Raw genomic sequence first — 17,527 nt, forward strand, 5'->3', positions numbered from 1 at the left:
CTCATCAGAACTTCCAATTAACACAGACAGTTAACAGGTACCCTCGCTGAATGCCTAGCCCTGAATAGGAGCTTGATAAGTTATGATGCCGTCTGTAAAGTGCTTACTATGTGCCAAGCACCTTTCTTAGCACTGGGGTGGTACAAGGTCATCAGGTTGTTCCACGTGGGGCTCACGGTCTTAATCCCCATTTTGAAGATGAGGTAACTGAGGCACAGAAAAGTGATTTGCCCAAAGTCACACAGCAGACAAATGGCAGAGCCGGGATTAGAACCCATGACCTCTGACTCCCAAGCCCGGGCTCTTTCCACTCAAGTCAGATATTCACTGCAATGAACACTAGGCCAACCATATTCACTTTCATGCAAAAATCTAAATAAGAGTCACATTTCAAAATGTCAGATATCTTGGGGTGGAAATGGTTTACAGACCTAAGTATTCTAGGCATATCAGAAGCAGTGGGAAAACAGGGAGAGTGGTTTATGATGCTACTTGTGAAGCGCTTACTATGTGCCAAGCACTACACTCAGCACTTGGGTAGATAAAAGATAATCAGATTGGACACATTCCAAGCACTTAGTACAGTGCTCTGCACACGGTAAGCGCTCAATCAATACGATTGAATGAATCAATGACACAGCCCCTGCCCCACATAGGGCTCACAGTCTAACTAGGAGGGAGAACAGGTTTTGAATCCCCATTGTACAGACGAGGAAAGTGAGGCACAGAGAAGTTGTGACTTTCCCAAGGTCCCACAGCAGACAAGTGGTGGAGCTGGGATTAGAGCCCAGGTCTTCTGACTCCCAGGCCCATGCTCTTAATCATAATAATAATGTTGGTATTTGTTAAGCGCTTACTATGTGCAGAGCACTGTTCTAAGAGCTGGGGTAGATACAGGGCCATCAGGTTGTCCCACGTGAGGCTCACAGTCTTAATCCCCATTTTACAGAGGAGGTAACTGAGGCCCAGAGAAGTTAAGTGATTTGGCCACAGTCACACAGCCAAGTGGCGGAGCCGGGATTCGAACCCCTGACCTCTGACTCCCAAGCCCGTGCTCTTTCCACTGAGCCACGCTGCTCTTTCCACTAAGGCACCCCCACATTTAATACAAAAAAAGATCGTTCTGAAACTTCACCCACATTTCTGTCTGCCAGGGGTACGTTCCCAAACTGGAATATACGTAGGGTGCAGGGTAGGAATATGCATAAGGTGGAATTTCTGGTCTAAAGGTCTAATTTCCAGTGAAGTAATATTTCTAGTGCAAAGAAAAGAAGAATATTCCTGTAACCACTCTAAGTACAAAACACTGTTATGCTCTTCAGAAGCTCAACACATTCAGAAGTAAAAGACAACGATTATTCTTATGATCCCAGCATTCGCTCTGTACACCGTATTGCTCATTTACTTTCAGAATGCTAATAACCAGTATGTAAGGTGTTTCATCTTACCTTACTATTAGTTATTATGTTTTATGATTATGATTAGTGTCCCTAAGCATTGATCGTGTTTCAAGCACCGAACTAAGTCCTGGGTTAATCAAGATAATCAGGTTGGACACAGTTCCTGTCTCACAAAGGATTTACAGCCCAAAGTAGGAGGTAGGAGGATTTACTTCCCATTTTACAGATGAGGAAACAGTCTCAGAGAAAGTGAAGTGATTTGCCTAAGGTTATGCAACAAGGAAGTGGTAGAGCTGAAATTAGAACCCAGGTCCTCTGACTCCCAGGCCCGTAATTTCCACTAGGCCATGCGGCTTTACCTAGTATGAACTGATAAGGTACTGGTGAAAAATGAGAGGAGAATAACAGGTGGCTGAACCTCTGAGCTCGTCCCTGGGCAGGGAATGTGTCCATTTATTGTTCTATTGTACTCTCCCAAGTGCTTAGTACAGTGCTTTACACACAGTAAGCGCTCAATAAATACAATTGAATGAATGGGTGAATGAATGAATCAAGCAGACTCTTCTTTTAAACTTGTTCATCCCATTGTAAATAATACTGGACAGAGCAATGTTACAAAAAAAACAAACAAAATGCAAACAAAAACTACAGCTGCAGAAACTTGGCCAATGGCCTGGAAAGCCCTGCGTTTCCAGCTCTCAATTTTGTCACTTAGGGTTGTGTATTCTGGATGAGAGAACTTCGATTTCCGGGATGGTTCAAATAATCCATGCTGTGGAAGCAGCGCGGCCTAGTGGATAGAGCCCGGGCCTGGGAGTCAGAAGGATCTGGGTTCTAATCCCCGCTCTGCCTCTTAGCTGTGTGACTGTGGGCGAGTCACTTAACTTCTCTGTGCCTCAGTTACCTCATCTGTAAAATGGGGATTAAGACTGTGAGCCTCACGTGGGACAACCCTAGATATCCTTATGTCTCTTTACTTTTAAACGTTCAGTCTTCCTCCACCTCAACTGTGTTTCGGAATCCCACGGCTTGGAAATGGCTCCAGTGTTTATGGGGACTTGGGAATTCAATGGAGAGGAGGGTCAGGGTTCATTCATTCAATAGTATTTATTGAGCGCTTACTATGTGTAGAGCACTGTACTAAGCGCTTGTAATGTACAAATCGGTGACAGAGACAGTCACTGACCTTTGGCGGGCTTACGGTCTAATCGGGGGAGACGGACAGACAAGAACAATAGCAATAAATAGAATCAAGGGGATGAACATCTCATTAAAACAATAGCAAATAAATAGAATCAAGTTCCACCCACTGAGGTGCTTAGCAACTATATAGGTTCTGTAGACTTCTGTACCTCTTCATGTGTGTGTCTGTGATGTTCTTAGGTCAAGTAATTTATGTTACATGAGATATATGACCAGAGTAATCACAGAATGGTGTCTGGGATTCTTCAGTGTCACCAGTGGCCGAATTATACCGTGATGCCGGTTGTCACGGGACGTTGGAGCCAATCGCAGAGTGGAGCGGGGACCCTGTTGGTCCTCAATACTGTCCATCAAAAAGGAAGTAATATAGATTTGGAAGAGATCCTTGGTGGCCCCGGTCTGGCCCGAGAGTGGTGTGCTATCAAAAAAAGCCTAGGATGATTCAGTAGTATTTATTGAGCGCTTACTATGTGCAGAGCACTGTACTAAGCACCTGGAGCTGCTGTGTTCACCAGGGTCTGCCAACCTGTCTTGCCTTGTCTTATGCTGTCGAATCATCTCCGACCCATAGCGACACCATGGACACACGTCTCTCCCAGAACTCCCCCGCTCTCCATCCGCCATCGTTCTGGTAGTGCATTCATAGGGTTTTCTTGGTAAAAATATGGAAATATTAAATACTCTAGTCTGTTGCCAACTTGTGCCGGAGGAGATGAATGCATCCCTTTCTCTGAGAGGCTTTATCTGAGCACAGACTAGTTTACGGTTAAAAACGCTCCCCCTCTAGACTGTCAACTCCTGGGGCAGGGAACATGCCTACCAACTCTACTGTACTCTCCCAAGCGCTTAGTACAATGCTTGCCACAGTAAGTGTTCAATTAATAGGATCGATTGATTGATCTGGGACCTTCTTGGAGGGCTCCAAGGATTAGGTTTTGGAATCAAGGTCCCTGCAAGGCCCTTTATCTTAGCCTTAGTTGGGATAAATGTAGTATCTGCTGCCCCGCCTCAGGAATAAAAATCAATTCACTTATCTGGAATAGCCAGGGGTCCAGACACATTCTCTACATTCTGGATCACTGAGTTTTACTGGATTTTTATAGTTATGTACTCATGGTTGGAATAATAATAATAATAATGTTGGTATTTGTTAAGCGCTTACTATGTGCAGAGCACTGTTCTAAGCGCTGGAGTAGACACAGGGGAATCAGGTTGTCCCACGTGGGGCTCACAGTCTTAATCCCCATTTTACAGATGAGGGAACTGAGGCATGGAGTAGTTAAGTGACTTGCCCGGGGTCACCCAGCAGACAAGTAGCAGAACCGGGAATCGAACCCATGACCTCTGACTCCACAGCCCGTACTCTTTCCACCGAGCCATGCTGAGCTGAGTTGAGCTACGCTATCCTGGAAGCAGGATAGCGTAGCGGATGGAGCATGGGTCTGGGAGTCAGAAGGTCATGCGTTCTAATCCCAGCTCCGCCACTTGTCTTCTGTGACCTCGGGCAAGTCACTTCACTTCGCTGGGTCTCAGTTCCTTCATCTGTCAAATGGAGATGAGACTGAGGCCCAGGTGGGACAGGGACTGTGTCCAACCTGATTTGCTTGTATCCACCCCATCGCTTAGTACGGTGCCTGGCACATAGTAAGTGCTTAACAAATGCCATAATTATTATAGTTATATACTAATTTATGGTTATAAATTAGTTCACAGGCAAATACAACGAGTCTTCAATCCCTTGCTGCTTTTCTAGTTCCCTCAGTTTAGACTCATGACCAAAGATATTCTGAGAATCATTCCCACAGACCAAGGTCATGTGGGGTGAGTGTCCCACAACCCTTAACTTCTCTGTAGTTCATAAGCCCTAAAACAGTCAAATCACTCCTCAAGTAAATCACCTGTATCTTGAAACACTTCACCCGCTTTTTCTTCTTCACTGTGATGGCAGGGTCAGATCCCCAGCGGAATCCAAACCTCTCTTTGTAAAACAGATTTTCCGATTTGCCAAGGCCTGGGCCCTAAAATAGACTGTGGAGCGTCACCACTTGCTTGCATCACAGGGCCAACAGACATTACCCTGGGCAAGTCTGAGGAAAGTCCAGAGTTACACTGGTTGTGATTTTTTACCTCTGTGAATAGGACAGGGCAGAGCGAGGCAGGGCTACAGGATATTGGAAAAAAAGGGAAGATGCATACTTGCTGCTGACGCCAGTTCTCTAAAACTCAAATAAGTCTCTGAGCAAAATACCTCTATTTCTAAGAAACAACGCCCTCAGTTCCTTTTCTATCTCATATCCTGTCGAGTTACAGTAAGCACTCCCTGAAGGCTCCTCCTCTAGAAAGGCAGGCTCTCTGCTCCAGGTCTCTTCCTGATCCAATCAGGATTCCTGGAGAATCAGCTTCCCTTCCTTCTGGAGACTTGAGGTGGAGCCTTCCAGCAGAATGTGGGGGGAGAGTAAGGCTCTGTCCTAAATCATGTGTCTGTATTTCAAAATGAGAAGCAACGTGGCCTAGACGAAAGAGCACGGGCTTGGAAATCGGTCCAAACTGGGTTCTAACCCCGGCTCTGCCACTTGACTGCTGTGTGACCTTGGGCAAGTCACTAACTTCTTTGTGCCTCAGTTACCTCATCTATAAAATGGGAAGAAAGACTGTGACCCCCATGTTGGACACGGACTGTGTCCAACCTGATTATCCCGTTTAGACTGTGAGCCCGTCATTGGGGAGGGATTGTCTCTAACTGTTGCCAAATTGTATATTTCAAGCACCGTACTAAGTGCAGTGCTCTGCACATAGTAAGCGCTCAATAAATACTACTGAATGAATGAATCCTGTACCCACCCTAATGCTTAGTGCCACCTTACCCGAGGTGGAGACATCGAATAAATTGGCCTCTGGAATGGCCCCAAGAGACAGGGAGGTGAGAGAATATGGAATAAAGGATGGAAAATGAGAGGGTGAAACAGGAGATTAGAGGGTAGGATTGAGTGGAAAATATAATCATAATATTGTGTGTTTTTTAGTGCTTGGTATGCATCAAGCACTGTACTAAGTGCTCAGGTAGATACTAGATAAACGGGTCCCACCTGGGGCTCACTTCTGAGGAAGGAGAACCGGTGTGGCAGATGAGGAAACTGAGGCCCAGAGAAGTTAAATGACTTACCCAAGGCCACTAAGCAGGTTATGCGGCGGAGCCAGGATTATAACCCAGGTCCTCTGACTCTTAGGCCTTGGCTCTTTCCACCTGGGCACGCTGCTTCCCTAAATATACACGGAAAGACTAAGAGCTAGGGTTAAACAAAATCCGACAATTACTCTCCCCCTCTTCAAAGTCTTATTGAAGGCCCATCTCCTCCAAGAGGCCTTCCCAGACTAAGCCCCACTTTTTTCCTCATCTCCCACGCCCTTCTGCCTCTCCCTGACTTGCTCCCTTTGCCCTTCCCTCCCTTCCTCCCCGCCCCACAGAATTTACGTATATATCTGTCATTTTATTTAATCCGTACTGATGTCTGTCTCCCCCCTCTAGACTGTGAGCTCGTTGTGGACAGGGAATGCCACTGTTTCTTCTTGTACTTTCCCCAGCGCTTAGTTGGGCGCTCTGCACACAGTAAGCAGTTACTAAATACGATTGAATGAATGAAAGAGTGTGGGGTTTATGGGCAGTTCTATAATATGTGGGGCCAGAGTGTCGGGGAGTACTTTCCGGTCAGAAAGAAAAGTCCACAAACTTGAAAATGAGGTCATTTTGGGGTTGCAGGAAATGAACAGAATTAGATTATCCTCTATCTGTCCCAGCGCTTGGAACAGTGCTTGGCACATAGTAAGCGCTAGAGAAGCAGCGTGGCTCAGTGGAAAGATAGGCTTGGGAGTCAGAGGTCATGGGTTCAAATCCCGGCACTGCCACTTGTCAGCTGTGTGACTGTGGGCAAGTCACTTCACTTCTCTGGGCCTCAGTTCCCTTATCTGTGAAATGGGCATTAATACTGTGAGCCTCACGTGGGACAACCTGATGACCCTGTATCTACCTCAGCGCTTAGAACAGTGTTTGGCACATAGTAAGCGCTTAACAAATACCAACAATGTTAAGAAAAACCGACGTTATTATTATTAGTGTTTCAGTTCATTCATTCAAACGTATTTATTGAGCGCTTACTAGTGCCACCTAGCGTTCATATTGTGGCGCTGCCGGCGCAAAGCTCTTACCTATCTGCCAGTCCAATAAGAGAATAATGATAATAATAACAACAATAATAATAATGGCATTTGTTAAGCGTTTACTATGTGCAAAGCACCGTTCTAAGCGCTGGGGTGGCTAGAGAAGCAGCGTGGCTCAGCGGAAAGAGCCCGGGCTTGGGAGTCAGAGGTCATGAGTTCGAGTGCCCACTCTGCCACTTTCATTCATTCAATAGTATTTATTGAGCGCTTACTATGTGCAGAGCACTGTACTAAGCGCTTGGAATGAACAAGTCGGCAACAGATACAGTCCCTGCCGTTTGACGGGCTTACAGTCTAATCACTTGTCAGCTGTGTGACTGTGGGCAAGTCACTTCACTTCTCTGGGCCTCAGTTTCCTCATCTGTAAAATGGGGATGAAGACTGTGAGCCTCATGTGGGTCAACCTGATGACCCTGTATCTCCCCCAGCGCTTACAACAATGCTCTGCACATAGTAATAATAATGTTGGTATTTTTTAAGGGCTATGTGCAAAGCACTGTTCTAAGCGCTGGGGGAGATACAGGGTCATCAGGTTGTCCCACATGAGGCTCACAGTCCTGATCCCCATTTTACAGATGAGATAACTGAGGCCCAGAGAAGTGAAGTGACTTGCCCACAGTCACACAGCTGACAAGTGGCAGAGCCGGAATTCGAACCCATGACCTCTGACTCCCAAGCCCGGGCTCTTTCCGCTGAGCCACGCTGCTTCTCTAAGCGCTTAACAAATGCCAACATTATTATTATTACAAGGTGATTAGGTTGTCCCACGTGGGGCTCACAGTCTTAATCCCCATTTTCCATATGAGCTATCTGAGGCCCAGAGAAGTGAAGTGACTGGCCCAAAGTCACTTAACTGAGGCCCAGAGAAGTGAAGTGACTGGCCCAAAGTCACTCAGCTGACAAGCGGCTGAACTGGAATTTGAACCCATGACCTCTGACTCCCAAGCCCGGGCTCTTTCCACTGATCCACGCTGCTTCTCTAGAAGAAATTAGGCCTCAAAAGTTTCAGTGGTTCTCATCCTTAGAGATAATAAAGATAATAATGTTAACAATAATAATGATAGTGGTAGGAATAAAAGTCATTAGGCTTCATAGGTGTAGGTGGCTCTCATCTTTAGAGGGAATAATGAAATAGCATTAATCACAACAATAATGATACTAGTGGTGTTTCATTCATTCAATCAAATTTATTGAATGCTTACTATGTGCAGAGCACTGTACTAAGCCCTTGGAATGGACAATTTGGCAACAGAGACAATCCCTGCCCAACAATGGGCTCACAGTCTAAACAGTGCTTATTATGGGCCAGGCACTGTACTAAGTGCTGGGGTAGATAAAAGATAATTGGGTTGGACACATAGTCCCTGTTCTAGATAGGGCTCACACTTTTAATCCCCATTTAACAGATGAGGTAACTGAGGCACAGAGAAGTGAAATGATTTGCCCAAAGTCATGGAGCAGGCAAGTGGTGGAACTAGGATTAAAACTTACTTGTTTTGCTGTCTCCCCGTTTGGGGGCAGGGATTGTCTCTATCTGTTGCCGAATCGTATGTTCCAAGTGCTTAGTACAGTGCTCTGCACACAGTAAGTGCTCAATAAATACGATTGAATGAATAAATGAACAAACTCAGGTCCCTCTGATTCCCAGGCCTGTCCTATCCAGTAGGCCCCACTGCAGACTCTTGAAAATATTGCATTTATCATAATATACATCCTTTTTGGGAAGTTTTGCTTCCAAAAATAAATTCCTCAAAGGTGGTGCTGAGGAATGTTGCTGGGAATTTTTGTTGGTGGATAAAAATAGCAATAATAATAATGGTATTTTTTACGCACTCTGTGCCAAGCACTAAGTGCTGGGATAGGAACAAGATAATCAGGTGGCACATGGGGTTCACAGTCTAAATAGGAGAGAGAACAGGTATTGGGCTCCCCATTTTACAGATGAGGGAACTGAGGCCCAGAGAAGTTATGTGACTTGCTCAAGGTCACGCAGCTGGTATGTGGTGGAGCCCAGGCCCGTGCTCAATCCACTAAGCCACGCTGCTTCTCATTCAATCGTATTTATTGAGCGCTCACCGTGTGCAAAGTACTGTACTAAGCACTTGGGAGAATACAACGTAACAACAAAGAGACACATTCTCGAGCGCGAAGAGACCACAGCAGAAAGTGTGCTTTTCTAGGAGGAGACTCACAGTTTCTCAAATACAACAGGATATGGCACAGGGTGGGTTCATTTCACATCTTATTCATCTCTCAGTCTTGAGGTTGGGACGTTTAAACTCTAGACTGTAAGCTCCTTGTAGGTAAGGGAATATGCCGACCAACTGTTGCATTGTACTCTCCCAAGCGCTTAGTACAGGACTCACCTCCTAGTAATAGACCCTTGCACGGGCCCGATTCTCAGCCATACCTTGCTTGGCTCAGTCTGGGACAATGAACTTGCTGTCGGAATCCAGGAGTCCATGGCCAGCGCTTAGAACAGTGCTTGGCACGTAGTAAGCGCTTAGCAAATACCACCATCATCATTATCATCAGCCACACTGTGTGAAGCAGTGGAGAATGGACCTGTACAGCGGATGTGGGAGCTGTAAGTCCCTTGGGCCTTCAGCCTTCCCCTCCCAAGTGCTCAGTACAGAGCTCTGCACCCAATAAGCGCTCAATAAATACGATGGGCTGACCTCCAAGTTCCAGTTCTGCCGCGGTGCCGTGGCCTCCCTGGCTCACAGGGCTCTGAAATGATGGTGAGGAAAACACATGGAGCAGAACCGTGATGAGCTCCGCTTCATGCTGCAGTTTACTTGGGTTTTCATTGGAAGACAGGGGTTTCCCCCAAATAAATGGTTTTAAGGTTAGCCAGGTTTCAACTTGGTGATGGCGAGGAAGCATTTTGGGGGATCTGAGGTGCAGAACTTTTTTAGGAGCTATGAGAAGGGAAAGGAATAGGAAATGTGTTTGCAGCTTGCTAGCAGGGGAAGGGAATGTTTTTCTTTTTCTCACTAATAATAATGTTGGTGTTTGTTAAGCGCTTACTATGTGCAGAGCACTGTTCTAAGCGCTGGGGTAGATACAGGGTAATCAGGTTGTCCCACGTGAGGCTCACAGTTAATCCCCATTTTACAGATGAAGGCCCTAATGGAGTTTACTTGTTAGATCAAACAAGTTGCTGGAGAAGCAGTGTGGCCTAGTGGAGAGGACACGGGCCTGGGAGTCAGAAGGACATGGATTCTAATCCTGGCTCCGCCACTTGTTTCCTCTGTGACCTTGGGACTGTCACTTCTCTGGGCCTCAGTTACCTCAGTTGTAAAATGGGATTGAGACTGTGAGCCCCAAGTGGGATAGGGACTGTGTCTAACCCGATTTGCTTGCATTCACCTCAGCACTTAGTAGTGTGTACGGCACATACTAGGCGCTTAAGAAATACCAAAATTAGTATCGTTATCATCATCATCCAACATTACCTTTCTGGTGGGTGTTGGGAGACGGCCAGGCGTCTCCTGAATCTCCTGGAAAGAAGGTTTCACTGCAGAAAGTGCAAGTTGTCAGCAGATGAGCCATGCTGCTGATACACTTTAAGCTCATCACTGGGCAAGGATTGTCTCTATCTGTTGCAGAATTGTACATTCCAAGCACTTAGTACAGTGCTCTGCACATAGTAAGCGCTCAATAAATACTCTTGAATGAATGAATTTCTCTCTCTCTTCATCCATATCTCCTTCAATTGAAAAAGAGAGATACAGAGAGATAGAAATGGAGAGAGTGTGTGTATGTGTGAGAGAGAGATAGAAAGAGATTGATCTCTAACAACTTGAATGAATTCAGTACCTACCAAAATCTTCAGCTGAAAGGTATGAAAAGAAACCCAAATTTTACTATTGTGCATAGGTAGTGTACCCTGGAACAATATGACATTGACACTTTATACCACACACAAATAATTTAAAAACCACGTTTTGTTTTTTAATTACCCAAAAAGTCCAAAGATGCGTTCGAATTTACTAAAGACGTAACACAAACTATTTGGCACAATGTAATATGACAGAGGCACAGATTCTTTGGCTGAGGCTACACTGACTTTAACGATCGTGTGGTTCAAATGGGGCTTTGGCTGTAGGTGTTACGGGGAATTAAAAATCCTGAGGATTTACGCGAAGAATAAAGGCTCAACGGAAATATCCCTCCTGAAAGGAGAGAAGATTAGAAAGATTGAAAAGATACCATTTTATGTGGAGGAGTGTATATTCCTGAAAAAGGTCGGCTGGCTTTCCCACGCTTTATTCTCTATTAAAGCAGCACAGTAAGAATGCCTAGAAGTACAATTGTAGGGAGAGGTCTCCCTCTCCAGAAAGGGGATGGCTAGAAAGTAAGAGTTCCGATTTCATCCTCAGATAGACTTGGGCACAAGCTTGTTTGGTGGAAAGGTGGTATTGGGCTCTCACAGGTGACTTATGAGGGACTCTAGAATACCTGTCATGTGGTCTATTTGTACAGGGCTTCGTAGTGCCTAGAGTTCAAATAACACTCCTTCCTCTGTTCTTAAACAAGTAGAATTCACAGATACTATTGATTACATGATTTTTTTAATCTAATACGCACGCGTTCTGCACTGAATACAGCAGAGCTGAAGTGAGCCGGTGCCAGTATCAAACGCCGAGAGACACTACCCTGATTTTGCATTGGTCCTCTTGGAGAAAAAGGCAGTTGAGGTTTGACTGGTACTTAGGAGGAGCAACGATTCCATATAACCAATGTACTTCTCTAAAAGACCTACTGAAATGCACGGCTTAAATACTACAAGATGCAGTGGGCAAAATGAGAAAACTGCACGAATCTAAACTAAGATCAATTGTTGACATACCTTACGATCATCGATTCAAAAACACACACACACACAAAAACACATATAAAGTAAAAACAACCAATCTCAAACACTGATAAACCTCATGAAGGCCCAGGTAAGGGTTAGGAATCAAAGATTGGTTTTGTTTAATTGGCAAGTTAGTTCCTCTCTAAAACATTCTCTTGCCAAAGACTGTTCCGGGAAGCACTTCAACCTGTACTGGAATAATGGAGGGTCCCGATTTTTACAAAGCACGTGAGACCTAATTTAGCTGCGAATTCTCTTTCCCGACCCCAAATATACTTAGTCAGCCTTACTCAACCGAATAAAGATCCTCCACACAAAAGGTCAGTTTCATTGCCAGAGTGGGTGTCAAGAAACCACCTCATTTTTGAAACATATAATCAAATTCTTATTTCATCGGACAACTTTAAAACATGGACTTGATGCCAGGATCCCAGATGATCTAGTTTCTGTGAAAGTCTCCGGGGCAAAATTGACCAGGCCCTCACATAAATCAGTCTCTCGATCAGTTTTCCAGAGATCCAGGAGGGTCGGGATTAGAACTCAGGTCTCCTGACTCCCAGGCCTGTGCTCTTTCCACTTGGTCAATCTGCTTCCTTGCCTGGCATGGAGCTCTGATGCTCATGGTGAAAACTGCTCTACTTGATTCCAAGTGAAGCGCTTAGTACAGTGCTCTGCACCCAGTAAACGTTCAATAAATACGATTGATTGATTTTAGAAATACCACGTATTCCATTCCTTTAATGCTCTGCTACTTCTAATGCCGGCTCCACCTCTTGTCGGCTGCGTGACCCTGGGCAAGTCACTTAACTTCTCTGGGCCTCAGTTGCCACGTCTGTAAAATGGGGATTAAGACAGTGAGCCCCACGTGGGACAGGGACTGTATCCAACGTGATTAGCTTGTATCTACCTAGGACTTAGAACAGTGCTTGGCACACAGTAAGCATTTAACAAACACCATAATTACTATTACTTTCACCCATTTTAACCAAATCAGGTTTGGATCAGGGTGGCATTGTGTTTCAGGGCTCCTCTTAGCGTTTTGTTTTTTGTTTTTCTATTCAGCAGGTTAGAAGAAAATCATAATAATTAACACTCTACTAAGCTCTGGTGGATAAAAACAAATCAGACACGGTCTCTATCCCACATGGGGTTTACGTTTTGCAGATGAGGCAACTGAGGCCCAGAAAAGTGAGGTGACTTGCCCAGGCCACAGAGCAGACAAGTAGCGGAGCTGGGATTAGACCGCATGACCTTCTGATTCCCTGGTCCGTGCTCTATCTCGCTACGCCACACTGCTTCCCCGGAAATCTGAACAGTAACCAATGCATTCACTTGAACGCCTGGCCTTGGAAAGCAGGTAACTCTAAAAGGTAATTAGGTTCACATTGTAAAGTTGGAAGTTGTTAGGCAAGGGACAGGTAGACTTCAACTCCTTCGGAGTAGGAGCCTTGTCTAACAACTCTGTTACACTGTATTCTCCCAAGCACTTAGTTGAGTGCTCTGCACCCAATAAATACGTTATAAATACCACGGATTGATTGTGCATTCTCCAGCTTCCTGAAATCTTTAGAAATCAACTTCACTTAATAACAATACCATAATTAGTATTAGTAGTACCATAATTATGGTACTTTCTAAGAACCGGGGTAGCTACGATAAGTTTGTACCCATGTCCTGTCCCACATGGTGCTCGCGGGCTAATGGGGAGGAAGAACCAGTACTCCACCCCCATTTTACGAGTGAGGCCGCTGAGGCACAGAGAAGATAAGTGAAGGTCACGCAGCAGACGAGTGGCAAAGCAGGAACTAGAACCCAGGTCTCCTGATTTCCAGGTCTTTCCATTAGGCCTCGCTACCTCCCCGTCTGGCTGGGGCCCTGATTTTCCTGGTAGCAACTGTTCTACTTGATTCTACGTTAAGCGCTTAGTACAGTGCTCTGCACACAGTAAGCATTCAATAAAAACCACTGACTGATTTTAGAAATACCTGACCTCCCCTCCCCCGCCTTGCTCTGCTGCTTGCATCTTGGAAGGTTGTCCCACTATTGTTTTCTTTTTAATACTTGTTTTTTTCCAAATTCTCTACAATTTTTCATTTTGTACCAACAGCCCCAACACACCTGCTAGAGGGTCATACCAAGAGGCTGAGGGTTGACTATGTGAAGAAAGCTCATTGGTTCTGTTTAACTCGGTTTTGCCAAGAGACAGAAAAAGCCCCAAACATTTTCCCCCCAGCTACGCAAGCTTCACAGCCAAGAACCACACACACTATAATGAAAAACCAACCTTTCTCCTTCTTGGCCTGGCCGAAGCGGCAGTGGCCTAACAGGCTGATTTACAAACCACCACCATCGCACAAAAGGAAACCCCGAAGAAAACAAACAGTAAAAACTGCTGGCTCTTTAGGGTGACTTATTATTGAAGTTTGATGATAATACTGACTTGGATGGCCAGAGGATGAAAGGTATCTTAAACTGAAAGAAAAAAATGAAAAACTCACATGCAGCCTTTTTTAAAACCTCCCAGGAAAATCGCTAAACGGAAAAGCAATAAAGGCATTTTGGGATTTTCCTGGGAGCCGCTTGACTCTGAACAACATTACAGCAGGTATAAAACATCCAGAATAAGGCCCAAAAACCACAGTGAGAAGTGAAAACTCGGCCATGTCTCATCCTTTTTTCAGGCTAGCATGAGGATGCTGGTGGTGTTCTGAAGAAGTGATATTGTTTAGACATCGAAGGGAAGAAAATTAAAGGGGCTCATCATCGCTTCACTTTTGAAGAGGCCCAAAGATTTTGGCTTCGAATGTTGTTTCCTTAACAATTCAATTTCTGATTAGGGTCAGCTCGAAGAGGACAGAGAAGGAAAATCTCCAGCTTTTCTCAAGGGGCAGTTAAGTATCTAGCTCACGCACCACTGATCTGTGAGGATTGCATAACATCTCTACCCTGGATTTAGGGTAGCTCCATCAGAGAATTCCTAGTGAGGCCGCAAGCACGAGGAAAGGCAGTCCTCTTGGATTCCCACAGTCCTGTCCAAGAACCAGTCCCTCTGACAGGAGTTTAGGAGCAGAAAGACGGAAGGAAAGAAGGGATGCCTGCGGGCTACTAATATGGCGAGATGCTACTTCCTGGGTGACTCACTCCTTCCATCACTCCAATCTTTTTGTTACTCCTATGCTTTATCAGTGGCCCATTCTAAAATAATCTCTCCTGTTCTTCACAGCAAACTCATCAATTTGTTTATCAACCAAATGCTGGAAAACATTCCTCTCCCTGCTTTTTTTTTTGGCACCTAAACAGAAAGAAAAAAAGTTAGGTCACGTCAACTTGACCCACTCTAATCTTCGCAACTTGGCATCCATACTGGTTTTTTTTTTTGTAGGGGGAGAAGTTGCTTGGAAACAGAGGAAATAAAAATCCCCCCCCACCATATTTCTAGGTAAATCCAAGCTTATAATGAGAGCAAACAGAACTCCTCAGACTACATCGCTTTGTGCACCACAGCGAAGCCTAGACAGACATACTCAGGCCCACTTAACCAAAAGGCACACAGAGGAACACATTTCCACCTGTTTTCAACAGCACCAGCCCATTAGTTTGGGTGTTTCCTTTTTAAAGACATCTGAGCCATGTCGCGCTGAAGGAGGAGGAAGGAGAAAGAGAACTCTATCCCAACAACTAGGAAGGCAAAAGAAGTGATCTGAGAAGGCCGACGAAAGGGGTGACTTTTCTCTGGATTGTTTCCCCCGCACCAAGTGGGCGGGGGGGCGGGAGGGAGGGAAGTGGAGAGATCTGAGGTATTTGACATATTTCCTTATTCTGCTGGGGTGCAATTCTGGGGTCAGGAAGGTCAGGGTGGTCCGGTCCCTTTTCCATCACTGACAGTTTCATGCCTGAAGCCCCAGGAAGCGGGCAGTGTTCAGGACATCATCTCTTGTTAAGTAACAGCCACAGAGCTGACGGTAGCCAGTGAATGATTCCCGGCCGTGAAGCACTCGCCAGTTGTCTATGAACAGGGCCTGCGAAGGCAGAGAAGATGGTTAGAGCCGGGGGAGGGACACCGGAATCAGACATCAACAGACATCGCTTTAGGATACAGCCTATACGGCCCGGATCTTGGAAGAGCCTGAATAACAATAACAATAACAATGTTGGTATTTGTTAAGCGCTTACTATGTGCAGAGCACTGTTCTAAGCGCTGGGGTAGACACAGGGTCATCAGGTTGTCCCACGTGAGGCTCACAATCTTATTGCCCATTTTACAGATGAGGTAACTGAGGCATAGAGAAGTTGAGGGACTTGCCCACAGTCACACAGCTGCCAAGTGGCAGAGCCGGGATACGAACCCATGACCTCTGACTCCCAAGCCCGTGCTCTTTCCACTGACCCAAGTCCTAGCTCCTCCCCGCTCACCCAATCGACTCCCTCCCTTCCTCTGCTTACCCGGCAAACCATATCCATGGTTTTTCTACACCAGGAGAAGCAGCACGGCATAGTGGATAGAGCACAGGCCTGCGAGTCATAAAGTCATGGGTTCTAATCCAGGCTCTGCTGTGTGACCTCGGGCAAGTCGTTTCACTTCTTTGTGCCTCAGCTACCTTGTCTGTAAACTGAGGATCGAGTCTGTGAGCCCCTCATGGGATAGGGACTGGGTCCAACTTGATTGGCTTGAAACCACCTCAGTGCTTATTCAGTGCCTGGCACATAGTGAGCACTTAAATACCATAAATAATAATGATAACACAATAAAATAAAATAAATTATTATTATGTCCAGTATTTATTTTAATGTCTATCTCCCCCACTACACTGTATACTCTTTGTGGGCAGGGAATGTGTCTTATCGACTCTGGTGTATTGTACTCCCCCAAGCACTCAGTGCAGTGCTCTGCACACGGCAAGTTCCCAATAAATCTTACTGATTGATGGATCGAGACCTGAGGACAAACTGTTACCCTCTCCATCTTCAAAGCCTTACTAAGTCCCCCTCTAGACTGTAAGCGCGATGATGATGATATTTGTTAAGCACTCACTACGTGTCAGGCAGTGTTCTAAGTGTTGGGGTAGGTACCAGCAAATCAGGGGGGACACAGTCCATGGCCCACACAGGGCTCACAGTCTTAATCCCCATTTTATAGATGAGGAAACAGAAATGAAAATAAGTACTGGACATAATGATAATTTATCATTATATTTTATTGTATCATTATTATTTATGGTATTTGTTAAGTGCTTACTATGTGCCAGGCACTGAATAAGCACTGAGGTGGCTTCAAGCAAATCAAGTTGGACCCATGAAGTCCATCAAGTCCGTCCCATGAAGGGCTCACAGCCTCAAGCCTCAGTTTACAGACGAGGTAACTGAGGCACAGAGAAGTGAAGTGACTTGCCCAAGGTCGCACAGCAGACAAGTGGCAGAGTCGGGATTAGAGTCCAGGTTCTTCTGACTCCCAGGCCTCTGCGCTATCCACTAGGCATTGGGAGAAGGGAACGCACCTACCAACTCTGTTTTGCTGTACTCTCCCAGGCGCTCAGTACAATGCTCTGCATACGGTAATTGTTCAATGAATACAATTGATCGATCAAAATCACATCTTCCAGGAAACTTCTATGACTAATCTCTCATTTCCCATGCTGTTTCCCTAGTAAGTGCATCCCCTATGCATTTGAGTTCTCCTCCGCTAAGCACTTTAGGACTCATCCTTTCCCCTCCCCGGGATTTTTGTACATCTTTACATTCTACTGCTTCCCCTTACCTGTAATTTATTTTAGTGTTCGACTCCCCTGCTAGATTGGAAAAGCCTTCAGGGCAGGGATAACGTCCACTAACTCTGTGGCAATCTCCC

General features: G+C 45.5%; 1 protein-coding gene across 1 annotated transcript in view; it reads right to left on the reverse strand.

Moving 5' to 3' along the window:
• Positions 1-14,075: 14,075 nt before the first annotated feature.
• Positions 14,076-17,527, reverse strand: part of TMLHE (trimethyllysine hydroxylase, epsilon) — a 33,746-nt gene continuing 30,294 nt past the window's right edge. The window contains exon 10 of the mRNA XM_029067863.2: positions 14,076-15,701. Coding sequence (XP_028923696.1) covers positions 15,570-15,701 — 132 coding nt within the window. The 3' untranslated portion in view covers positions 14,076-15,569. The remainder of the gene's footprint in view (positions 15,702-17,527) is intronic.

This window comes from Ornithorhynchus anatinus, chromosome 6 (genome assembly GCF_004115215.2).
Source record: "Ornithorhynchus anatinus isolate Pmale09 chromosome 6, mOrnAna1.pri.v4, whole genome shotgun sequence".
Taxonomy (NCBI): Eukaryota; Metazoa; Chordata; class Mammalia; order Monotremata; family Ornithorhynchidae; genus Ornithorhynchus; species Ornithorhynchus anatinus.